Below are 26,418 nucleotides of genomic sequence, written 5' to 3'. Positions count from 1 at the left end.
CTACAAAAGTAAAACAACACCAGACCAAATGAGAATTAGGATGTTTTCAGGAGTGACGGTAAATGGCAGCATTACTCACATTGCATAAGAATGAGTGCCCAAGTTTATGGGGCCAAAATATTTAATTTCAACTAAAGAAACAAGGAGCTCAAGGGTCCTCATTTCATCACAGATGTCTGAGGTGATATTTGAAACCTGGTACTGCCCTTCTGAACAAACACACTTGCCTAAAAAGCCAGCAATGTCGTTTAATGAAAAGAAGCTGCAGGCATATATTGCCATTCCACTGCCACAGAATGGAAATGGGTAACTTCGCCATACAATCCTTGCAACCGTTTACTTTCTTCTGCAGGGACTTCTCCTTTACCTAAGCTTTCACAGTGCCTAACTTCATGCCCTACTGTAAACTGGATCGCTGTTAACCTCATACAATTTTTTGTTATTTAAAAATCTGTATCACAGAATCACAGAATGGCTTGGGTTGGATGGGATCTCAAGGATCATGAAGCTCCAAGCCCTTGCTGCAGGCAGAGCAGCCAACCTCCACATTTAATACCAGCCCAGGTTGCCCAGGGCCCCATCCAACCTGGCCTTGAACACCTCCATGGATGGGGCATCCACAGCCTCTCTGTGCAGCTGTTCCAGCACCTCACCACTCTCATAGTAAAGAACTTCCCCCTGACGTTCAACCTAAACCTTTCCTCCTTCAACTTCAAACCATTTCCCCTTGTCCTGCTATGATCTGCCCTTTCAAAGAGTCGAGCTGCTCTTCAGCATATCTTTTTTTTCATACACTCTCTCTCATATTCTCTATCTCCTATTAGACGAGAAAGAATAAAAATGCTCATCTCAGTTATCTAATAAACATAAATGCCTTCTGCAAGTCTGAACGAGGCTGAGGAACAGATATTATATACTTACAAACAGAGTACCAAATGATTTAAGTTGCAACAACCGTGTTACAGTTAAATGCAGCATGGAATGCACTGGTCAAATTACAAATTAGCATTAATGCACAATCAATTCAACTAAAAAGTGAAGACAATGTTACTGTGAAGAATGGCCTTCTTTAGTCAAACTCAATGAGAAATCAATGATTTAGTTTAACAGAAGGGGAAACACCAGGAAAGGAAATACATTCACATTTCAGAGAACTTTGCGATTAACTGCAATACTGACAATGAATATTAAGTATAATTCTCCACTTCCTCCTTGCTTGCATGGGAACAAACAGTGCTCAGATTTGGAATAAATCAGTGCAAAGCTAATACAGCCCCATTTTGCCAGCACAAAGTTTCATCCTCATCAGCACCGTCACGCTAATTAGAACCAATCCATTTGCTTCTTCCTTGTGGCACTGTGCCTCTCTGCTACCCTGCCAGTGAGGAAAGGAGGTCAAATCAGTGAAAAATTAATTCATATCCATCAAGACACCTGTACTCTGCCAGAGTTTTGTACTACTGCAAGCCAGGCCTGTGCCCAAACTGTTCTGGGCACTCCAGGCAGGAGCAGTGGCAGAACCGAAAAGACAGACTTTAGAAACTGAATACCTCCAAATAACTTGGTCATGTTTTTGATGGCACTTCAGAGAAGAAAACATAGAACCCAAACTACCTCATACTAAACCTAAACCTAGCCACAGTGTGTTACAACGTAAATCTTGGGAGATCCTTCTGCTAACATCACTGCAAAGGCCACGAGCAGGATGTGAGCAGCTGCCTCCAAATGAGATGCCTGTCAGCAGACAGGAGGCTGGAGACAAGCCTCCATGTGAGCCCATGTGATCAAAGCAGGTAATCCTTCAAACCTTCTCTGCAGAGATTTTATCCCAGTGCGGCAGTCAGGCCATGAGTCACTTGGCATGAGTCACACTCCCACCAACTCCTCCCAGCAGCATCAGGGTTTCAGGTAGAAAATTAAAGGTGTGTTGTGGACCAAGGTTGTGAAACAGGTCACTCTGCATGCTGTGTTTCAGATGCTTCCTACAGGTGTCCATCTGAATGGCTCAAGGATGGCAAACCTATAAGCACTCTGGAGAACTTCTTAAAATGAGCACTACACCTTCATACTAACAGGTTAGAAGAGAAGTCCCTTGCAACTATCACTGCAATGTGGCATATTTGCAGTTAAACTTCACTTTTACACCTTCTCTTTCTCTGACCCCATGAAATGAGAAGCAAATGTCTCACCACTGGTGGTGAGATGCCAACCAGGGATGGTTTAGCATTGCTCCTTCTGGCTAGTGGCACCACAGAAGAGTCTGAAGATTACAGTCAGCAGGAAGGTTGGTGTAGCTCCTGGTTTGTATGGGTCTTCTCAGTGCATTGCACAATGTTAGCCTCCTTCAGGTGGATTCCTTCACCAAAGCTTGGCACTACTGCCTTGAATATGGACTGTTGCATCACACCATTCTTCCTTCTTCCTCTTTCCGGAGTATTCAGCTACGTTTAAATCTGAGCTTTGGGCAGCAGAATGCATACACCCTTGCACTCAAATGTTAAAAAGAAGTGGCACGCTTCATAATCCCAGATAAAGACGTGGACACTAAGATTTAAATTCACCTCAGTAGCTGGCGAGGCATCGTCTCCAAACAGTCTTCTACAAAGACTGCAGAAGACAGAACCTTAGCCAGGAAAGGGGAAGGACAGGGTAATCCCCACTTCCTGCAGACCTTCTTCCTCATTTTATTGATCTATTCTCTAACACAGTCTGCCCCATCTTTTCATCTCCTGCATCCACACAACGAAACCTCAAGCAGTGGTTGAACATTTCTGAGCACGGGAGGCCTTCCACATCCAAACTGCCATCCAAATTGCATGTTGGTTTGCATTGCATTTTGCACCAACTATAATTTAGTTCAAGAACAGACTCACAGCACTTGTTTCTGAACCAATTCACAGGGACGTGCCGCATTCTGTCCTGCCGCGCTCCCCATCTGCCTTACCAAAGGGTATTTATAAATCCCTGGAACTGGATTGCCTTTCAGGGAAGGCCGCAAGGTCCAGTCCATCAGGTGCTGGAATTCTGCAGGGCAGGAGCAGCACCAGGCTCCTCATGCCTTGTGGATGATGGCAGAGCTCCTTTTAGTTCTTAACCTTTTCCTTCACGGCAGCAGGAAACCGTGTCAGTGCAAGTGAACATGCCGCACCGGCACGAAGAACAAGCCCGGCTGCCAAGCTAATTGTGGAGACAGGAACGGGGGCTAGGAGGGTAGACAGGAGATGGGGTGCCTTTTTTATTAGAGTTGTTCTGATGCCCTACTAAATGGGCCAAGAGGAGGGAATGTATCCTCTCAGATCAAGACGTACTGTGCAATGCAGGGATTTTATTCTTCTAAAGGAAAAATCTTGACAACCATAAATAGGAGCATTCACATTACAGGGAAATTCTAGCTAGGCTTTTCAATACATCTCCTGCAAAACATTCCAAATTCAACCACTTTCTTCTATCTGAGCTCACGTGCACACTGCAGGATTCACATACTTCACCCCTCATTACCCATGGCCAGACTGAAGTCAATGCAGTGAGGGGTGAAAAGGCTTAAGAACCACCTCTTAGCAATAACCCTCACCACGGGCAGAGGTAAGTGGAAAGACTGAAATGTATTTGGTTTTACTTAAACTGTCAGGGAAAAAAGAGCAAGAATGGCAGAGGAAGGAAGGAAAACAAAAGGAAAGAAGTAGAAATTTCTATGTACAGGGGAAAGTCCCAACTATCTCCTGTGTTGGACTGATATAGAATGCACAAGAGAATTTGTGGAAGTTCTTAGAAGAAGAAAGAGTCATATAATGGTTCTTGAGTCTTTTACTTTCTTAGTGAGCAGCACTTGCTGTTTTAGTCTCCTCTATTCTCCAAAAGAGAACATCGTGGGGGTACTCAGCATATAGGTAGGCTACATCCAAATACCTCATAATGCTCAGGCAAACACCCTCAGGCAGCCTGGAACAGAGGTATACTTGAAACTGAACAGTTTTGGACAACTCAGTACTAAAAATATTCTTTATGAAATAAGGAGTCTCTAACTTCATTTTTGAGATATTGCAGGAAATCCGTTACCTGCAGACATACTTGTGTCCTTCAAGGTTTCCCTTCTCCCTACCAAAATTCCCTGTTGGTCTGTGATCATTTGAAAATCTAAGATCCGTATGCTTTAATGAGCTGCAGGCAAGGGAGACTGGCCACTTCTGGAAGACCTATGACATTTCACATCATTAGATACGAGCCTGTTCTAGGAAATGGAATTTTTATACTCATCATATCCTTCCAATACATCGACTCCATCCATTAATGGCAGCCTTCCAATGCTCTGCTTAGTTTTACTGCCAAGCCAGGATCATACAGGGGAACAAATAACTGAAGTCTATTAGTAACAGAAAAATGCTATGCAAAAGCAAACTCAGCAGAGCTGCACCATGGATAGTATAGCAAATTTCAGAGGAGAAACAGATTTTTCTTTTTCCAGAACAGGCGACAATGCTCCTCCAGCTTTTGCCCATCACTCCCTGATGCTCTCCAGATTTGCAGCCAGAAGGAAGGGGAAGTAAGTTGTTTCTCTGCCTGAATGTTCACGTCCCACTATGAGCTGAAAGACACTTGCTCTGCATGCTCTGCTACTCCTTTCATTCACGGTTCTATCCAGTAACATCTGATAATTGTTTTCTTCCTGCATTCTTTATCTCAATTCCAAGCTGTAGTCATTTCTAGGCATACCTTTCTGCATACCGCAAATAAGGATGGAAGATTTTGTTTCAGTTAGCTGATTTTGGGCTTATCTACTTACATTCTCCTCTTGTTTTCTAGCTTGAAAACTTCAGCTTGCCTTATAGGCAAGCATTCCTCAGCTCTGACCCAAGGCAACAAAGCTATTGTGAGAACACTCCCAAGAAATAACTTCATTTTCTCTCAACCAAAGCATTTTCCCACACTTCCAAGCAAACCTAACCAGGACGGTTTGCAAAAGGGTCCTAGTATCATCTCTGACAAAGGCAGCTCTGCTAAACCTCCTTCTGCAATTTCATGCCTAAAGGCTGTCGGGGAAAGTTTCCACCAAAATGGCAGGCATTCCCAAAATATGTCCCAGAACATATTTTAATCTTTAATGAAAAGAAATACACAGAGATATAGCATATAAGGAATGATGAGAGACAAAGCTACCCTACTACGGCCACAACACAGATCTGTACCAGAAGGGAACAGAAAATGGCAGCAGCTGGGGAATGGAGATAGAAAGTTCACAATTGCATCCCACTCTGCAGGTTTTGCTTCTGCAAGATGCTGTCAGAAGGCCCTACCCTCAGCCAGTCTGGTGAAGTCTCTGTACTCAAACACTGGGATACAGCCAAAGCTGGCTATCTGCATAGCTCAGCTACCTTGAAACTCCCCTTGTCCTGCAGCTGACTTGTAACTTGGCCGTTGGTTCTCCATTTCGGCTGCTGACTGCTGCAACTTGCTCTCTTGCCCAGACTTCGGGATTGGGCCATCTATAGCACTGGCACGCATAAAACAGAATGAGACTGTGTCAGAGATTTAATTTACTCTCTGCCTTCTTTGCTCCTGCAGGCTTTTCAGGCTCCTTTGGTTTCTATTTCTCCCTTTGAGACACTGCTCCAAAATCTCACTCCTCTAAGTGGCTCAAAATCTAATTTTCAGGCTAAGTTTATTAATAGCAAATTTGTACCAATTTGTCCTTGTGCCAGTATTGATCTTTATTATAAGACCTTTCCTTCCCCTCTAGTATTTACTTTGCAATGAAGTGTTTACAGAGAGACATCACATTCCTCTTCCAGTCTTTGTTTTGCTAAGCAAAACAAACTGATCTCTTTCAGTTTTCTCTCATCTGCTGATCTTTCTGGCCCTCACTCACCCTCTGAGCCCTGTTCTGCACCTGCTCCTATGTAAGCGTTCTTTACTGACAGAACCATACACAGTGTTCCCAGCACTCTTGAATCTTGGTTTTAAATCTCCCTGTTTGTACCAGGATAGTCTTCTTGAAACCATCCCTGCAAACACGTTGGCCCCAATACTTATCCATCGTGTTCCTTCCAGTATCAAAGTTTCTCTGCTGCCCAGCTGCCTCCATAGCACCCAGCTCTTTCCCTGCTCTCCCCCTGCTAGCACCTAAGGCAGATGGCTCCTGTGTGGGCATGGCTCCCAGCTGCTGCTTACGCTTGATCCCTGTCTCTCTGTGCTGCTGCAGGGCTCCCACACTGTGGACTAGTTGTACTGCTCTGCTCCCTGACTTTGAAGCCAGCAGATTCTCACAGAAGATTCCCCCGATCCCATTTCTCCTCAGCCTCCTTCCCCTGTTGCTAGGCTTTTCTGCTCACCACCAATTGCCTGCACCTTCTATAGGTCAGCCAGCATTGCCAGGACCGAAGCCCCGGCAGGGCCCCAAACCTAAGACCTCTGTCCTACTCAGAACTATGCAGCCTTTAGCCAGACTCCAGAGCTCCAAAACGCAGATGAACCACCCATCCCAAATGGCCAGATATATCCACTGAAGCTCCCTACTTGCCTCAAGCAACAGGGACTTTCTTTTCTTAATGTGGGCCACTTCTCCCCATGTGTTCCTATGAACGGCTCGCCAGCTCCCTACTCACAGGGAAAAAATCCTCCTGGCTTCATTACATTGGGCTTTCCCTGCAGTTTCTGGTACTGTAACCTGAGCTAGGATGTCTCTCGGATTGCAGCCTTTAGCCTGGCCTTTCCGAGGCTCGCTTTGAGCACAAACCCAGAGAGCAAAAATGGCACACAGACTACAGGTTAATAACAAGCAAAGGCATTCCCATACCTGCATAAAGTATCAATTTGAACGTAGCTAAACCCAGATTTTAGCTTAGGGAACAAAGAATTCTCCAAACCTTAATCTAGTTCTGCGAACTGATGCAAATGGGGACATCTTGTTGTCTTATGGATGTAAAAATCAGATGAGCAAACTCATGGGAACTTGCCCAGTGCTATTTCAGTGGCATAGTTCCAGGAAGTGCCCTCATACCCTGCCCTCATGTGCTGCTCCCAGATCCTTGCAGTAATAACAGCCTCAAGGCTGCACAGCATATGCCAGCTCAGAGAATCTGCCTGTTCTACACTAACTGGGGAACTGCCACTCATTTTCTCATCTCTCCATCTGCAACAAAGCTGCCGGCGTTTTTATTTCTGACTTCTGGAGAGCCTAGACTTCCCTGTTAGGTATGGCTTTTTTTTCCCCCCACTGATACCGATAATAAAAATTAACAAAGTCTTTAAATTGGTGCAGTGGGGGTGAAACATGACACTTGATCTTGCTACAAGCAGAGCAGTTTGGGCAGCGTATTGCTAACTGTCTCCTGCTTCTCTGCTGCAATGTTTTATATCTTGTACCTCCTGGTGTCCAGATTGTATATGGACTACCATGAAAAATCTGCATTGTCACCGCAATCCTTTGCCATGCCACAGCCCTCACAGAACTGCTCATCTACTGTGGATGCTACTCCCAAAGCAAACGTTTGCTTAAGACAAACAAGTAATCTGTCTCTACGGTATCAGTTTGTTTCAACTATATGACATAACAACCTCATGGATTTCATTTGAGATTGACAAAGTTTTCACCTGTGCTGTGAGCCACACTACAATTTGGTTTCCCAACCTGTAGCCTCCCACCATTGTCTGCAGTGATGACTGTAGAAAGGCAACCAGAGAAACACTCCTCCACATGAGCAACAGAAGCTCACCTGCTAGGCATCACATCACAGTGCAAAGTGTAACAGGAAAGGAAACTAGGGAGCTGATCATTCTGAAGCTTCCCAGTTAACATATGCTATCGCCCCTGCTCCAGCCTTCCCTGTTTCATTGGAACACATCTGTACTGCTTGTTTGGGCAGCACCTCAGAAAAGAGAAAGAGGCATGACTATGTTTGCCATTTCCCTTGTGCAGGGGGAGCAGGGGGGTGGCAAAGGCCCAGCAACGAGTGCACGTTGTCCTTTCCCTCTGTGAGAGGCAGGAAAAATGGCAGCTGCTTGAACAGCATGCTCCTGTGTGGGAGCCAGAGAAGAGCAGCCCGTGCAAAGAAGGAATGTTTAGGACTTTCACTATGGAGACTTGGGCTTGAGTCCTGATGAGAAAGCTAAGTCTTCTGCACTCACACTGCAAAGAAGTGTAACAAACACTCCCTGCTTTCACAGGGACAGAGGGAACTAGTAAAAAAAAGCACCACCAAAATTATTCCGATGGGAAAAGCTTCTTTGAAGAAGACATTTGTTTGATTTTATAAAGAGCATTGATTTTGATTAAAATGTTCCTGCCAAAGCTGCTTTGGAACAGCTTTACTTCTGGCAGCTCAGAAGCTTTATTTCAGAACAGAACTTCCAAATTGCATATATTTTTTCCTAGAGGTTTTTATACCACGTATATCATTACTGCCTTGCCCTAACATGACAGTAGCTGTGAAATATTTCATCTTCTTTTAGATGATTAGATGGATTGCATCACACTACAGAACAAAATGTTACCTGCTTTCTTAGATGAAGACATTCCTGGGTGTTATAATGGCACTGTCAAGCTTTCATTACATTGCAAACAATGGACTTCCTGTTCTAAGGAATAAGATAAGATGTTTCAATTCGTACTAAGTAGCAGCTGAACTTATCAATCAAAAGAATGTTTTCCTACGCAATACACACACTATGACTATCAGTGTATACTTAGCAAACCAGCACTAAGTTGTACAACAATTTAAAATGGATATAATTCAACATGAAAATTCAGGAATCACAGAGCAAAACATTTCTAAAACCAGTATCTGGGACACAGCATTCTCATGGGAAATCTAAAAAATGAACTGTTTTATTCTGATTAAAGAAGGAGAAAAAAAAGAACAAACAAGCTTTAGGGTGACAGAACTTCCCATAAAATGGCAGTTCTGAGTTAGGGCAATGAGTATTAACTCTGAGAAGCCTGAAATGGGCTTTTTTTTGTCAGGGACAAAGTCCAAGAGAATCAGGATAGAGGGAATTCCGCAAGGACCCACAGCACAAACAGCAAGGATACAGCAGGGCAGGCCCAGCAGGATGTGTGTGCACCAGGGCTGAGTGCAGTTTTGGTGGAGGAATAAGGCACTGCTGGGTCAGAAGAGCACAGAAAAGGGCCTCTTCAGCCAGAAAAGCAGCGGCTCAGCTCTTGAGGGAAGTCATGCTCCTGTGTAGGACAAACACTGGCATGCTTGAGGTGCCCACGCAAGTTTCTTCACCACTGAGATACCTCCCAGAGGGCTCCTTGAGAATGGGCACACTATCAGCAGCAGGATGGTGCCTCCCAGGTGCTTCTTGCTTTTCCAGACTCTGCATGGGAAGAGGAGGTGCTAGCAGGCATCAGCTGGCACAGACTGGGGCTGCAAGCAGTTGCTGTGCCATCAGGGTACCAGCAACAGCCAGATGCATTCGTCTTTAAATTTCGGTGCCCATGACTCAGGCCCTTTCATGCTCATGACCTATCCTGGCCTCCTCATCCTGGCCCTTCTTGGAAACAGTGTTACTCAGTTGCTAAATTAAACACTACTTAACTAATATATTTATCCTGATTTTTACAAGTGACAAAGGCAACCTGTTCAAAGACAAACACTTCACTCACTATTCCACGCCCCTTTTCTTTCCAGCATAGGCAATGATGGATGGAAAAGCCAAAATAAATGAATAATTAGCTGCCTCCACAACCTTGGCTTCAACACTGGTCAATAAGGCACGCAGTTGATCCTTGAAGTAAGACAGATGATGTCTTTGCTGGGCTTATGGAGCTTATCCATGGAGTTTATTGCACAATTCAGGATCTGCATCACATATGTGTGTGTGCGCGTGTCACTGAGGCAGAAAAGGTTATGCTGCTGAACAAAGGGCTACTGTCTGCTGACACAAATGAGACAAAAAACTCACTGACCTGGAAGCTGAAATACAAAAACTGCTTGCAGCCTGAGTGCCTCCTGCTCATACACATTAAATGAAAAAGTCTTGTTTGAGTGCAGGATAGCCTTAATTTGCAAATAAAAACACATGCCAACAGCATGACTTTCAACCCAGCAAAGCCCATCAGCCACAGGAGCAAATGAAAGGCGATGCAGGAGTAAAGTGCATTTTAGAGTGAGATTTTTCTGTCATAAGCTCATTCCAAATTATCCAACATAAGGAAATTTACCCATGGAAGCCAACAGTGTTGGCATAGGGAGAGTTACACAAGACACTGGCAGGAGAAATGAGTACTGAAAGCTTAGAGAGAGATAGAACAACCTGTGAGAACAGCTTATAAGCACTACGGCAATACAAACATGCTGTTCTTGGCTTGCAGAGGGTCAGAAGAGGACTTGAGAGAAGCAGCAAGCTCAAAGTCAAAAGGGATGGTGAGAAGGTCATCCTCAATGAGTAGCAGTGGAAAAGGAGGAAAGTCTTACCAGCTTAACAACCTCAAGTCCCTGGAAAGGCTCAAATCAATGAGGGGGATCCTTGTTTCATGGAACACAAATACTGTACAGCACCAAGTGAGTCAACTTCAGCCCAGCTGGAGCATGCCGGGCAACTTGACTGAGGTCAGACTTCAGCTGCCTACTCTGGATTTACAGCTGGATCATCAAAGCCCAACACAAACCTATGTGTATTTCAGACCAACAGTGAGGATTTTGCCATCAGAAGGCACTGCACTGGGCAATGCTGCTTTTGTAGCAGCTCAGGCTGCTCAGCTCAGGACTCCACTGCCGCAGGCACTTGATAGCACACTGTGCTCCACAGTGCCCATGCTGCAGCACATATACAAACATAGGAGACAAGCCAACTGTCAGGAAGAAAGCAGCAGGTGGGCAGCTGAAACTACATCAGCTAGCACCAAGTGGAAATCCAAATCTTTCACTAAGAGTTGCTCAAGATAGCCCACTAAAAACCATTTCTCTCCCATACACTCACATCTAGCATTGCAACTGGTGTTTACAGGAACTCAGGCAAGCAGCATGTTTGTGCCACACTCAAAGCAGTGCTCTGCTTCTGATGGAACGAGGCTGCTCAGGGTGCTATGCTCAGTCCACTGCTGCACTGTTGCTCACTGTTGCCCCTATGGGCTGCCACAAAGCCATCCACATTGCACAAGGGGTTCCACTCACCCTCTGGCATCCACACATTAAGTGGAGATGCTCAGTTTGCCTCCTGAACAAAGCCTGTACCTTATGGACACTCAGTTCTGCACCTGTGCTCTTCATTTCAGAGTAGCAAAGCAGGAACTTGGCAGCACAGGCCATCCCTCCTATAAGTCTCAGCTTTGTTTTACCACAGTCTTTCTCAAGGATCTTGTCTTCTCTAGATGGATCTCACAAAGTGGTTTGGTCACCACTCCCTCCTCCTCCTCCATCACACCCAGCATTCGTGCATGCCCAGGTCCTGCAGTATTTAGCAATGACTCTGCAAGTGATGCAAACTGAAAATTGCCCTCACGATACATCTCAAGGTTGAGGCTCCTCAAATCAAACACTTCTCAGGCCGCGTTCTCCCATCTTTTCTTCATGCAAAGAGAAAGGAATAGCAATAACTGCTTCCCACTCCCAAGGCACTATCATCCTCCCAGCTGACAGCTGTGATGGTTTTACTGTTTAAAAAAGGATAAGAAGCAGTAAAGTGAGAAACAAGTTCAGTGAGGTTGCCAGAAGCATCACTAAGAATAGTTGAGCTCTTTCCCATGCCATGTGCATTGGCCCTGGATGTTTAGATGGCAGACTCTTCTTTGCCATACTGCAAATTCTTCGCCGTGCTGCAGTTCCAGCATGGAGATGAGAATCCCTGTTTCCTGATGCTCCATGCCATGGGCAGGATGATCTCAGAATACCTCAGCTGTCACAAAAGAAGGAATGAAGGCTGAGACTACTTAAACAAGCTGAAACCTGATCAGGTACTTAATGGGGATGAGGTACTTTCCTCCCCAGGCATCGGTTTGTTTGCATGCTTGTTCTAAGGCTTTACATCCTGCTGTAACTTTGCTCATGTAGTCACGTTTATGGTCATAACACTGCGACTGAAACTAGTTTCTTGTTGATGCCCATTCTCAACAAAATTGTATGAGCATGCCAGACAAAGAAAAATGACTTTTTAGGTTTGCTTAAAAAGGAAAAAAAAAGAAAAGATGAAGATAAAGACCTTCAGAGCTAGGAAGCTGCTATTTAAAATTACAGTTCTGATGTGAACCATGTACAGTAGACAAACCATGGAGACCACAACGTGTGGCAGCACTGCAGCAATGATGTATTTCATCCTCCTGTACTGCAAAAGCACCACTGGCTGTTGTGAACAGGATGCAGATCTAACTTTCACAGCACCCTGCAGTAGGCTGGCTTGCCTGGGTCATGCTCTCATGCTCAGAGATGCACTTGTGGAAAATCTAGCAATGGCTCTTTGACTTATTCCCACATCCTTTGGTTTTGCTCGAGCATCAGTGAAAATAAGCAAAACAAACCTGATTTATCATGCTGCAGCACAGTGCTGTTGGCTCATTCACTATCTGGGTATGACTGAGGTGAATACCACAGGACAGTCACAGAGCTTTCTACAGTAACTGACTACCTCACATCCACTATATGAGGCACTCTTAAGATATTCCTGGAGCTGTGTGCACAGAGCACACAGGTCAGTGTGATCTCACCACTCACTACAGGCATGCTCCTCAGCCTGCTCCATTCTTCTCCATTATTTCTACCTGAAGCCTAACACGATCCATACACACTGTCTCCAGAAGGAATCAAAAACCCAAACTGAAGTGAACAGGCAATCTGGCAAACTGCTTATACGTTTATTTTGCCTTCAGAAGGCTGGTCCACCAGACTCACTGTGGTAGTAATGGGTGAGACCAGAACGGCAAGGGGCAAAGACCACACAGATCAGCATCCTGTAGGCACCACCTCCTGCTCATAGGCACAATTACAGAAGCACTCCAGTCTTCGGTACAAATGCTGGGAACAGTTAGGTGCAGGCTCTGAACCCTGGGCTTGTCATCCAAAGCCCAACTGGCACAGACAGGCAACTGCAAGGCAAGAGAGAGCTGGCTACAGGCCTGATTCTGCAACTACTGCATGCTGTTAGAACATCCTTGATGTTACAGTAGCTTATGCAACCTGTCCCAAACCTCAGCAACTGAACGACAAGTGTGATTTGGCTACAAACCCAGTGCAAAGGGATAGTACTATGTAAATAACCTGCTGGATTCACCAGGCACTGCACAAATCATGCAGAGCCTTGCGAGCAGCTGCCAGGCAAAAGCAGCAGAGAAAGGCTGTGAAATGACCCTCCACAGGGAGTGGGAACATCTGAAAGCTCACACACTTAACTAAAAGCACATTAAAACATCTGTGGACGAGACAATTGGCTGAAGAAACTTGATAAAGTCTCTCTTGGTATCTCATCGTCATCTCAACTGTGAGAGAGAAGACTTCTCCCGCTGGGTGTTCGTCCCTCTGGATGCAACCCTGAGCAGAAGAAAACAAGTTCCTAAACAAAAACTTTAAATACAGCTTTTGAAAACTTGCCCAGACAAACAAAAGATTAATGCAAGTTTTGGCCTGGTCTCCACTGCTTGGGAAATAACTTCTCCCCACAATAACAGAAGCTGTAGCAGCTCTATTATTTCAATCACCACAAGCACAAGCATCTCCCTGCAGCATGTCTGAAGCACGCTACCCTTCACAGCATGCTCTGTCTCCCTTTCCAGCAGGGAAAGAAGGGTGTGCAGGAGATGCACAAAAACACCATGTTGGTGTTTCCTCAGAAATAAGGACTGTAAGGGAACAGGTTAATATAGGGAAGCTGCTGTGAGGAAAGAGCAAATTCTACGTCTCAGGACAAGAATAGTACCCAATTTCAATGAAAGCAAGGACAACTAGGTACTAAGGTACTTTTCTACTGTAAAAACAATGAAGCATCAGAACAGACTGCGTGCAAAAATCCCAGTCATCATCAGAAGCCTTTTAGGTCAAGTTAGGCGAACGTGCATGATGAAAGCCAAGCTGATCCTTACTTGGACAGGGAAATTATGCTAGATGACTGTTGAGCTCTCTTCCAATCCATTGTACTCTATGGCCCTGCATCAAAGAACTGAGTGCTGGCCAGTACCCCACACACATTCAGTCATCTGGCTCCCCAGAGGCTTCTTGTGCCACCTTGGCTGAGTCCCTCTGCGCTTGCCAGCTCTGCACCTGGAAAGGGGTCTCATCCCTGCTGCACATGTCTTAGACTCTCTGAGGCTCTTAGGAAGTTCCTTTCACCCCACACTCTGAGTGGAACATGAAAGCAGGGGTGGTACTTGCACTTCAGGATGTATACTTGGAAGTTGCACCAGAGCAAAAACAGATTGTTGAAAGCCATGGATCAGTGCAGCCCTGAGGGGGATTCAGGCCTCCCATTACCAGCACAGCTACAACTCCAGTCCATGAGGACCCCTCCCAGCTTCCCTATGCTAGGTCTGTACTGCAGCACAGGAATGGAGTAAAAGCCCCACTTTGCAGCCATATCCACAGTATCCTCTGTGGAGTGGGGGGCTGCACCATGCCACACTGCCAGCACACAGGAAGCCTGCTCCTCACAGACACAGCAGGCTAGGAACACAGCACCATCTGCAGGGCTCTGCCATGCACCAAGCTTTGCCTATCCCCAACTCAGAAGGCCAGCAAGGTCCTGATTGGCACTTTGTACCAGGTCACTCTCCGGAAACACACACCTGAACCACACTCATCAAGGTCCTGCAGGAAAACAAGGCCTCTCTGAAAGCATCACTTCAGAAACAAATTGCTGTTTCAATACAGTTCCAAAGACCCACCGAGATGCCAGAAAATTAAATGCATTTTGATAGCGATTATGTAAAGCATCAGCCTTTCTGTGGCTCAAGGGAGCAGCTGCACGGCTGCAGAGAGCTGACGTGCACAAGAGATTGCTGGCATCAGCACAGCCTCGTGCTCACAGGCACAGGCAGCAGACACAGTCAGTGCTTTAGCGAGGGCCCTGGGAGTATCTGAGGTTCTTGCAGCTACCACATCCAAAGAGCTTTGCAGTGCTTCTGTACCAAAAGGAGCCCGGGCCAATGTGTGCAAAGCAGTGAAGAACACGTTGTACTACAGCAGCACATTCCCTCAGATGCGGGTCTGACAAATCCCGCCTCTTGGGAGGAAGAACAATTTTTCTTCATTCTTGTCTTTATGAGAAGGTCAGCAGCACCACGTGATTTTCCAGAGACATGTAACCACTATGCAGTGCGAGCCCAGAGAAATGCAAGCATTTTTGTTATTGTTTTTGCTATAAATATAGGAATTTAACACTTGCCCTACTGGATTAGACCAAGAGTCCACCTCTCAGAGGAAGCGTACTGCTCAGAGCTCCAGCAAGTGCTTGCTCTGACAAAAGGAGCTGCATCCTGCAGCTCAGCCAGCAGTGCTCTCAGAGGGGCAGCTACCTCCAGCCTGCTGCTGGAACCAGCTTTCCCCTACAAAAATGCGACATGATGCTCTTTATGCCCTCATACCATAGACTCATGGAATGGCCTGGGTTGAAAAGGACCTCAAAGATCATCTAGTTTCAACCCTCCTGCCATGGGCAGGGTCACCAACCACCAGACCAAGCTACCCAGAGCCACATCCAGCCTGGCCTTGAATGCCTCCAGGGCTGGGAAAGTGTATCACCCAGCTTCTAAAGTATCCTGCAGATGTACACTGTGCTTGTTAGCTCTATGTTTCGTAAATACTGTCAATACACAAACAAAACATTTCAGAAATCAAATTTAAAGACGTAAGCCTGACAAACTCAGCTAAAGACACTAACATATTATTATTTACCTAGAACATACAAACCACCACAGTATGTCTCTGACCACAATCTGTATTCACCACTGCCAGAATCAACTGGGCTGAAACTTGATTTCCAAACCTTGGATTAAGTACATTCTAACTGAACCTTTTTTTTCCCTTTCCATCCATTTCCTCTACTGTGATAAACCACAGCAGGTAGCACAGTCCAACGAGGGCTCATAATTACAAGTACAAAGTTTACAGGAGGGAAAACTTCTGGGGTAAGCAGAGTGGTGGGATGAAAGGCCAGTGTATGAGCAGAACTGAAAAAACAGGGTGAGGAGGGGATTGAAGTGCAGTGAGCTGGGCACTGGTGGATCAGAAAAAGTTCAGGTACCTGCAAAAAAACAGGGCCAAGGCTTAAAAATTAAGAAGTGAATGAGTGCAGCACAGGCAGGGGGAAAGGGACTAAATGTATTAGCTCTCCGAATCTGCTTTGGCTCTCCAAACAGATGCCAAATTTGCTGATTCCGGACCCATTGTTTCTGGCTACGCAGTTTAAGCTCAGTGTGGACAGACTGCCTGACAGCACATCCCCTGTACACTCACACAGCACAAGTCACTGCCTGGACACTTCTCCCTTCTGCCTTCCATGCTCACCTCCAGTGGTCCAGCTAATGCTTCCATTCGGACTGGTCCAGGTCCTTTGGTGTCTTTCTTTTTTTTCCTTCTCTGTTTAGCTGTGGTCAAGAAGAGAACTTGCAACATCAGAAACAGCAATGAGCACCAGCAGCTTGGATTTAATCCTTCTGGTACTTATGTCACGATCTTGACCATCAATTTCAGGGACTTTTCTCAGTGTTGTTTCAGACAGCCCTATTCTAAGTTGCCCTTCCCCAACAAAGAAATGGACTTAAGCTGTTCCTGTGGGTGCCAAGAGACTGGGTCTTACTTTAAACTTAGCCTGCTGTCAAATTCTGTATAACTCTTTTTCCCTCACCTTTTTGACTTCTCCATCTCTGAAACTGGAGCAGTGATTCTGGCCTTCTTTGTAAAGTCTCACATTTCAGAGCCTTACCTGAAAGTTAAGCATTAGTATTACTATCAGAAGCAATTTAAAGATCCCAGATGTTTATTCAGAACTGCTAGCATGTTTGAAAACTCAATTGCAAAGCATTTCTTGTAAGACTCAATTTAACCTACACACAATACCACCTTAATTATGATGGCTTTATTGTCTCTGGTAGCATCCATAAAGTATCAGGTGCTGTAGATTCAGAGAATTTTAACCAAAACCAAGAGCTTCTTCCTCTTGACTGACCCTATACGGTCACAAATACGGAGTGAAAGTATGTCAGGGACAGGTGCTTTTCCAGTTGTGGTCCTTAACAGTCTACATAAAAGGCTTTCCCTTCTAGACCAAACAAGCATATTCCAGAGGAAGGGGCTAACTGATCCATACATTGTCGTCTGTTCTCTTCCTAAATCCATCTCAACCCACGTATGACTAAAGTCACTTTATCTGAGCTGCAGAACTCTGTCCTAAGCGATCGTGGTGCAACATGTGCAATGATGCTTCAGTGACATTCAACAGGACTAGGAAACAAAGGCTGCTTTGCTTTTGGAGAGCTACAGTAGAGCATCAGGATCCTAAAAAGAGATCTGAATTTGAAGTGGGCAAGTTAGTCATGTCCCATTATAACTGCACACTCATGAGCTACGATAAGCCAGAGTTGGGACCATTATCATTCAGTTTGGTCATATTCTAAAATTAAAAAGAAAGGTGATGTTCTTTCTAGGTGAAATGAATAATACGACATGTTGACGAGCTGGATTTTTAACATATTTCTTTGAAATTTGCTATCACAGCAAGGAAGTATCTGGAGCTGTGAACTCCTCCTTATTTGGTCCTGAGATTAAGGAGTCACTTGAGCAGAGTGAACTCGAGTTTCATGAAGTTCCCTGAGGAAAGTCAAACACTTCCAAACACTCTTGTGATCCTCTGCAACTCTAGATGAAGTCTGTATTGGGAAATGAGTGGTCTGTCACTGCATGGAGAAGTCATACACCAGAAAATGGAGATTTCTTTTGTCACGCAGCTTTCATCAAGCCATTCAAGAAGGGCTCACCAGCAAAAAAGCTTACTGCAAGAAAGGACGTTGTTTCTGGTACAGTTGTCATCTGCTTTGCTTTTGGATGTGCAGAAACCTAGGTCTGTGGGAGAAAAATAAGCAGAGCTTTAAGTCTTGCTAGGGTGAACACGGTTCTACCTCCATCATGTAAAGGCAGCAACTTTCCAATGGCATCAGAGCTAGTCACCTCACCAGAATTGCTCACCCGTGCCAGAGTCTCTGACTCAGAAACACCTGCCAGATTATCTCATGATATAAGAAAGTTCAGACAGTTGAAAGGAGTCCCTGGTTTGTTAGATGTTGGCTTCAGCTGCTGACTTTCTCTTGTTGAGTTTCATTCAATATATCAGGATGCAGGGATCTAATCTATACAGGACACAGTTGTATACTTAAAGTAAAAATGTGTATGTAAAACAGACTTACTTGCCACAGAAGTCCTTGTGAACAGCACGAAGGGTGAGGAACAAGTCAGGCTGTGCAGTTAGCCAATCCTCCACCATAGCTGGGTGTCTGGGATCAACTTCCAGAAACACACTCCTGAAAAGATGTGAGGAGATGCACATAACTAGGTTGGCTAGGCTGACAAAAACTAAAATCTTCCTTTATGGAACACTGCAAACCAGTGATCTTAAAACAGACTGCAGCTATCTATTTAAGACACAGATTCCAACTGCTTCCATCAGAGGGAGAAAATCTTGATCTAAAGGGGAACTTTCATGGTACTCCTCTGTGAGAGCAGTTATATCTTGGCACTGAGATGTGAGGAACTCTTCTGAACTCTGTGTAGGAATATCACCAGCTTTGTCTTTCTGATGCCCACAAAGATTCAAAGTGGAGCAGGCTGCTCTGTGATGCAAATGCAAGAATGATGAACACTGGACTGGCAACGTGGAGTTCCTTTGTATAAGCACAGTGACATTAAGTCCCAGTAGTGAGAGTCAAAGTACAAGTCAGTACACACATTTTACTGCGATAATTATCTCCATAGATGAGTTATGAAACCACAACCAGGTTTCAGGTCATACAGTCTTACACATGACTATACAAAGAAGAGCGCAACAGGGATAAGGGAACTAGTCAGACAGCTTCAGATAAAGCACCAGGACACAGCTTGGTCACAAAGGACCATTTCCATCTCGGCTGCAGCCAGGCTTTGTGACATGGGCCCATTTCTGAAACTCTTCTCCCTCAACGAGGTGGAACCACCCTAGCTTACAGGCATGTGGAAATGTACTACAGCCTTTGACAGTTTAGCAAGATACAAGTTAAACAGGCAAAGCACAGAGGCCAAGCCCCAACCCTACACTCTCTTGAGAATTCCTGAACAGTCCCACACTGAACACTCCCTATAAATTCACCAAACTAATTACAAGCTGGGTGTGGTTTTCATTATTGACCTTAAAAGACTCCTACCCCGCAATGGGGGCTCCACCTTATAAAACAAACAAAAAAGGGACTAGGAAAAATATCTTAACAGCCATCCCCATGGCACTGATGTCTGCTGCTGGGAAGCCCTTGGGAACAACTTCTGCTCTTGTGGCCGAGCAAAAAATAAGGGATTTATTCTTTCCATTGTGCTTCTCAGTACTCCTATTTCTCTTCCCAAAACAACAGATTTTCAATGATCTCTCCAACGCTGTTAAGACAAGGAATTTTCAACAGGATATGAGAATGCCAAGGCACAAAAGACATTTGGGTATCAGCATGTTGATCTTCAAGCATAAAATGGGTCCCGCATGACAGCAAATAGAAACCAACCAGTCTCAAGCGTCCCTTGTGCAGGAATCTAACATTTAAGAAATGGTCTCTGGCTGATTACCGTTATTCTCCCAGGACATTCAGCACTGAATCCTGGCACAACATACAAGCTTCCCCTGATCAAAAAATGAGAGGGAAACAGATCTACATCCATTCTCACAGAGCACTATGTTGTTTTTCTCTCAACAGCTTTTCTGCTTGGAAAGCTTTTTTTTGTGCTTCCTCTCCCTCTATTCTCTCTCTCACGTTCTTTCTGTTCCTGCTTTGAGCTTTAAAGATCCTCATTTTGTTAATGACTATGAAACACCAGCACTGGTCAAAGAAGGCCCATATCCCTGTATCAACGAATTTCAAACTGATTTTGCTTGTATACATCACTTTTTTTTTTAATAAACAAACAAAAATACACTACTATTACTAAATGGGCATTTTTGCAGTTATTTTCCCCTGTGCCATCCTGCATGAGACAAAAATAGTAGCTACAGATACAGAGAGAAGATGTGCAATTCAAAAGGAGGACCATGCTCACCCAGAATCCTTCAGAAGAGTAGGAGCCAGAGTCAGAATTGTTTTAATGACTCTCATCCCGTCATCTCCCCCATCCAGTGCATCAAGGTCCTCGTAGCTACAGGTTGGAAATAATGCATTAACAGCAATTCGTGCAGCATGAGCCATGCCCTTGAGGATGCACTGCCCTGCTCCACGGGCAAAGGTGCAACTAATGAACTCCAGCCCTGTTATAGCAGGTGAGAGCACTCACTGCTTTTATGAGAAATCCAGGGAGTACGAAGGCTGCCACTTCAAGGCTGAGAAACCCCAAGCAAAGCACAAGCATAAAACATTCTTCCTTAAGACTTTGAGTCACCTGCCTCCAGGATGACAGTTCCAACATATGGATATGTTCTCCCTGTGCTTGCTAGACAGGGAAAGAGTGGGTTGTACAACAAAGGAGCACTTGCTTTATTTCAACTATGCCAGTAACCACAATCCAGCAGAGCAAACTCGGATGCAGAAAACTCAGCCACTTTCAAGGACAGAATCTGCTACCCTACACATTTTGCATAGGGCTGAATACAGGACTGTCCTGACATGCATGACAATCGCTTCTGAGGAAGACCAGGCACAGACAAAACAGTGCCACAACCCTAAATTGCTTCTTCGTGTTTGTTTGGGTTTGTTTGCTTAAGGCAAGTCTTGTGATTAAAATGGGTCACAGTATTTCCACCTAAATTTCTTTCATCACAAAAAGCTGCTCTGATTAATTAGCCTTACTTTCATAAACTCAAACCAATTGTGAAAAAAATCTAACATGAAAAAAATTCTGGAACAGTCTTGGACTGAAAATTTAGTAATCTCAAAGTCTGCACTTCTTCCATTTTTATTAACACTTAAAATATTTTGATATTGATTCAGACTTGTAAGCAGTACCAAAGTGATGCTATGCTATTGTATACGATAAATGAACACACCTACAATTATGGACATGTTTACTACATTTCCCCATTCTGTGTGCAGCTGAGTGCATAATATAAGACAGCAGCTAGAAAGCTTTGCTTCAAGAAACAGGAGATGGAAAATCTTTGTGTCTGATTACCGGAGGATCTCTGCATCCAGGGAAGCCATGTCTTCATGGAAGACGTATGGAGGGTTACTGACTATGAAGTCCATTGGGCCCCAAGGTAGCAGATGTTTGGCAGAACCTAAAAAAGAATCACAACCAGCTCTCAATCATAGAAATTTTCTCCCTAAGCTCAATATCAAAATCCTATCCAGAAAACAGTCTTTCCAGACACCTGCAGATGTGTGTATGGTTCTATTTCTCTCTCATAGAATTTTACCCTGTTTCTTTCTGCGATAGCTGAGCCTGGTTACCATCCCATCCTGTATGGAAGATGACACACAAAGATAAACACAGGCAAAGTATCTTTTTTTTTTTTTGACCAACAGCCCTGCTTAGCAGAATATCTATCTTACACTAACACAGGACCTTGATGTCCTAGAGAGCTCAGAGCCCAACTGGATCTAAAGCAACAACTGGAACCTGATACATTGCATAGACCTAAGTGAGAGCTACGACTAGCTGTCAGGATGCATATCCTTCCTCTTACCAAAGCTGCTGAAAGTTTTGCAGCAGAGCAAGCAGAAGAGCTACACCCTCAGCAGTACCAACCAACTAAAGACCTGCTTTTCTGCCAACAAGTTCAGCTTGCTATGCTCATGCTCCTATATGGACTGACATGTAACAGCTCTGACCCGGACACCATGCAACTCCATGAACATGGTACGGTCTTCAGGTCAGCCTCTCAGCACAAGGCTTACCCATGCAGGTGTGGTACCAACACAGGCTTTTGGACTGGACCTGGTTGGCTTATTGCTGAAACACAGCCAGAACAAGCTCAAATTTGCAGACATACCTCTAAGCAGTAATAGAGGGTCAAAACCAACAATGCGAGAAAGGTGCATTAGTGATCTGCAACACTGGAGCTCCTGGCTCCTCCACACCTGCTGGTCAAGCACAGCCTAGCAGACAACTACCAAACTGGATAAACCTCACCAAACAGCAGGAAAGTAAAAAAGGAAAAAATATAAAGGGGATTAAGACAATGAAAAGAGTTACCATATGAAACATTATGGTGGAGGACATGGATCCTGCCTTGGAGTTGCAGCCTGTAGAGAAAAGGTCAGATGAGAGGGCAGAAAGATTAGGAGCCTTGTCTGTGGGCTCATGAACAACATGTTCAATAAACAGGTCATTAAATAATCACTCTTCCTATCTGATACATGTATGTGCTATACCACTGACTGCCGTTGGATTTTTCTCAAGCTGCAAGGAAAGTTTAGGAAGTGCTCTTTGTCTGAGGAGCAACATCTGAAGCAGAAAGCACCCATGATGATTGCTGGGCACGGGTTCCATGCATACAAAATATACCTATACATCACAGCAGTATTCTCCTCCTGCTACATATTAATTGTATCTAAAGGCCTCCCCCAGGTGAGCTCAGCAGCAGAGAAAAACAAAATTAAATGCATCAAATACATAAACCTGATGTGGTAAGTGAAGACAACTTGCTCACATTTGACACATTCTTTCCCCAGCTTCTTTGATGATTTGGATCTTAGCAGTGTTCTGGCATCTGAGTGTATTTTTTAGGCACATGAGTGCATGAAGGTGACGAGACTGTACTGCACACTAGCAGGAAGCCAGCACATACAGTGCAGCACAACTCCTGTGGCAGACATAGACCAGGAAGAGAGACTCCTATAGGGACAGCTCACGCACAGACCATTCAGTGTAATGTATTTAAAACACACTAGGTTTCTCAGGTGCTGCTTTCTAACTCGTGATCTTTCTCATCCCTGACATGCCTGTGCGCATTAATTGGGAAATATGTTTTGCTCAGCACCTTTCATCTGCAACCAGACCTCCCCAGGGAGCTCACACTGGCAGAATCCCTGAAGGTACTTGGAGACACAAACACCTCTCCCTTCACCTGTGACAAGAGAGCACGTAGGCAGGGAGGTTTGTTATTTTTAAGAAACAGCTCTATAAACACCTCACTATTTCTTTGGAAGAAATCTTGGCCAAGATTCTGGTCTCTCTGATTTACTGACTCACTCCAAAGTAGAACAGCCTCAAGACTGCCAGATTGCTTTTGCATTGTTCTCCAGTCTGCCTCAGCCTGGCACAATCCATCTCTAGCTCCCAGCTTGCAACAGACTAAGTAGACAGATTCCCTTAAACCACGGGTGTCCAACATTTTGGCTTGCCTGGGCCACGCTGAATAAAGAGAAATTGTCTTGGGCACCATATATGTAGGTCACTCCAGAAGTAATGCCTCCTATTTATTTCCATGGAAACTACAACAGATACAAAGAGCACGGTAACAATACTTATGGAGCACATTCTCAGCTACAAAAAACTATTTTTCAACAGTCACCACTGTTAGCTCTGTATTTTTGTCAGCAATTAACAGGAGTTTGCATGCCAAACTAGTAAAAACCTGCATCAGCCTAAGTGACCCACGGTTGTTGTTGCCACTGCTGAAACACACCACCCACTGCCTCATTGTGCTCATATCCACCCTCTGGACTCCATCAATGCTCAGCAAAGTGTCAACAAATATCAGTGGGTGCCATTTTTTCCCACATGGAAGAATTCAATGACCCACCTTTGCTTCATATGCCCTTCCATGCTGTGATGTTATTTTGTTAGACTGCCCCCCTGCTGCTGCACGGCAACAAAATGTAATGGAATATAGGTGGGAAGGTTCAATCTCTACTGCCGTACCACCAAGATCAACCTCTGATATCACAGGCTAACATAATAAAACAGAAGGCACTCCTTTCAGAGCAGCTCTCATAAAATGTACAATATAGCTAATGTATATAAGCAACAAAATTTGTTTTAATTTTTAATAGCTTTTTAATTAAAACATGTAAGAAGGAGAACAACAAAACCACGAAACTAGTGGGATGTTTTGCCATGTTTGTGAAACTAACAGTTCAGCCTGGTTCCATGGCAGTGCTTGCAATTCTCAGTGAGGTCTCAAGGTGTTTGTCTGAGATTTTTGATGAAATTTTATTTTTCCTATGCTTCATCCTCGAAAAACACTTCACAAATGTATGTACTGCCAAAAAGCAATGACATGAATAAGGCATGATTGTGAAGTGAGGGATATTTCTCTCTGCTAAAATAGGGATTATGGAAGTCCAGTAGAGAGACATGATCAGATTTGTGTTGAAAATCTGATTGCAGCTCCACACAGACATTTGAAAATCTGCAGGCAGTGCATTTATGTTGACTGAAAATAGTCATAAATGTACCAAAAAAAAAACCCAAACCTTTTTTGCAACCCTGAAAGCTGTTCTCAAATTCCTTGATCACAACAGAAAGCACAGCTGCCTATTTTTCACTGTTCACAGGACTGTATGCAGCCAATGTACCAGAATGCATAATCCTATTTGCCATCCCTTCAGTCAGCCCTGCACTGCACCCTGTGCCCCAGTTTCAGCCCAGACAGGGTTAGCAGTGCACCATATTTGGTTGTTCCTAAGTGAGGCTGTGCACCGGGCTAAGCTGCTTGGTGGAGCACAGCCACCACCATGGTGGCTGTAGTTAGAGCTGTGCTGGGCGACATGCAGCCCATGGGCTGGACATGCCTGCCTGAAACCCCTGAAGCTACCTTGATGCTCCTGGAACAGTAAAGAGATGACAGTTTGAAAACTACCTTGGTGCTTGGTCACAGCCTGATATTACAGGAGAGACCAAAGAAGCAGAAAGAGTGAGGCAGCAAAGAAGGAACATAGCCTCTAATTCCTCAGCTATGTAATCTGCCCATCAAAATACCTCTCTTCTCATGAATTTTGCCTCTGGCTTTTGAGAAAATGTTTGAACAACGACAGAGAATGCACTTTGCCAAGCTAGAGAGACAATGTTGGTCAAGAACTGCTGGTGGAGAATGACTCCACTCCACCCACAGGAGATGCCATTTCCTGACTGGCAAAAGCAGATGGTTTCAGATAGAATTTGCCCTGTACCCCGTTACAGTCAACGTCTAGAGAAACCTCTGACAAAACTAGAGCTCTTTCCAATATGCTGTCTCTTCCTGGGAGAGAGCCACCATGGTGACAGACTTTTCCTTCCAACTCTTCGGTATAACATCTTGAGGCTACCCAAGTGAGGTTCAGAAAGCATGCTGCAACAAAGCTCTTATGCCCAAGTCCTGCTTGTTGAGGGCCTGTGGTACTGCCTCATCAACAACAGGGACATCAAGAAATGAAAGGATTTCTGCATCTACCCGCAGTGTACACAGATGGGTAATTTGGCACTGGTATTGCTTCAGCGCAACCAAGACTTTGCTAAGCATTCCTCCCTAAGGAACACAGCTGTGGTAAGGGAGCTGCAAAAAGGAGGCAGGAACCAAGCTGGCTTCAGCAGTAATACAGCTTATCCTACCGGCTTCTCTTGCAAGACGTGCAGGGCACCATGCCACAGACAAGAGCAGCATTTGCTTAATGAAAATATCCATTGAGAAATACGACTTTCTCTGGCAATGCATTTACACTCCCCATAGCTATCCCTAAGCCAATAAGCAAGGATACTAGGACACATTTTCCCATATGCCCTCAACCACAGAGGCAAAGACGTGGCCTGTTTTTATTATTGTCTCCGTAAAACTGCAAGAGAACTTGGTTTGACACTCATATATCAGAAGGATCTGCTGGCCACTCCCCATAACTGGAATAGGGGGCACAATTTAGTAGTGAGGTGAACGTGTGGAAAGAGTTTGCTTCTGCCATCACCTCAGAATGGTGAAAGATCTGCAGCTGGATTGCAAGAAGTGGAGAGAGACAGCTCAGGACAGTCAGAAACAGAAGCAGCCTGCCTCTGTAACCACTGTGCCAGCAGCAGCTTTGGAAGAAAGAGTATGCAGGCCTTGTGGACAGTATTGTCAGTTAATGAGTATCACTTTTAAGACTCATAGCTGTACCAGACTCCAAAAGAGGTAGCAAGAGGAAATCCTCCCAAGGCTGCTCAAATTCATGCTCAGTTTTCTGAGAATACAAGTGCATAGCAGAGCTCTGTACATTTCACAGTCTCTAAGACACTGGAGTATTGGACTCAAAAAGTACAGATTCTAGCTCTGGTGCTCACCAGGATGGTGACAACCCAGAACAGCCTGCATTAGGCAGAACTTAAGCCTGTGTTAAGCTGGGGAAGACAAGGTTATCCTGAGAGCTGTTCTGCATTAGGTACAAGG

The 26,418-nt window shown here is 44.7% G+C and overlaps 1 protein-coding gene across 15 annotated transcripts in view; it reads right to left on the bottom strand.

Moving 5' to 3' along the window:
* Positions 1-26,418, bottom strand: part of HEMK1 (HemK methyltransferase family member 1) — an 83,810-nt gene that overhangs the window by 36,756 nt on the left and 20,636 nt on the right. For 4 of the 15 annotated variants that reach the window (XM_025154564.3, XM_025154563.3, XM_025154562.3 and 1 more), the window contains 5 exons: positions 22,275-22,324; positions 21,252-21,357; positions 20,187-20,282; positions 18,323-18,436; positions 16,979-17,981 (listed from right to left, as the gene is read on the bottom strand). In XM_025154564.3, coding sequence (XP_025010332.1) covers positions 17,945-17,981; positions 18,323-18,436; positions 20,187-20,282; positions 21,252-21,357; positions 22,275-22,324 — 403 coding nt within the window. In that variant the 3' untranslated portion in view covers positions 16,979-17,944. Of the gene's footprint in view, positions 1-7; positions 16,846-16,978; positions 17,982-18,322; positions 18,437-20,186; positions 20,283-21,251; positions 21,358-22,274; positions 22,325-26,418 lie in introns of those variants that run through there. The other 11 variants (XM_046900120.1, XM_046900119.1, XR_005839300.2 and 8 more) reach the window with 10 other exon arrangements.

The sequence above is a fragment of the Gallus gallus genome, chromosome 12 (genome assembly GCF_016699485.2).
Source record: "Gallus gallus isolate bGalGal1 chromosome 12, bGalGal1.mat.broiler.GRCg7b, whole genome shotgun sequence".
Classification (NCBI taxonomy): Eukaryota; Metazoa; Chordata; class Aves; order Galliformes; family Phasianidae; genus Gallus; species Gallus gallus.
This window is presented reverse-complemented; position numbering and strand designations above follow the sequence as displayed.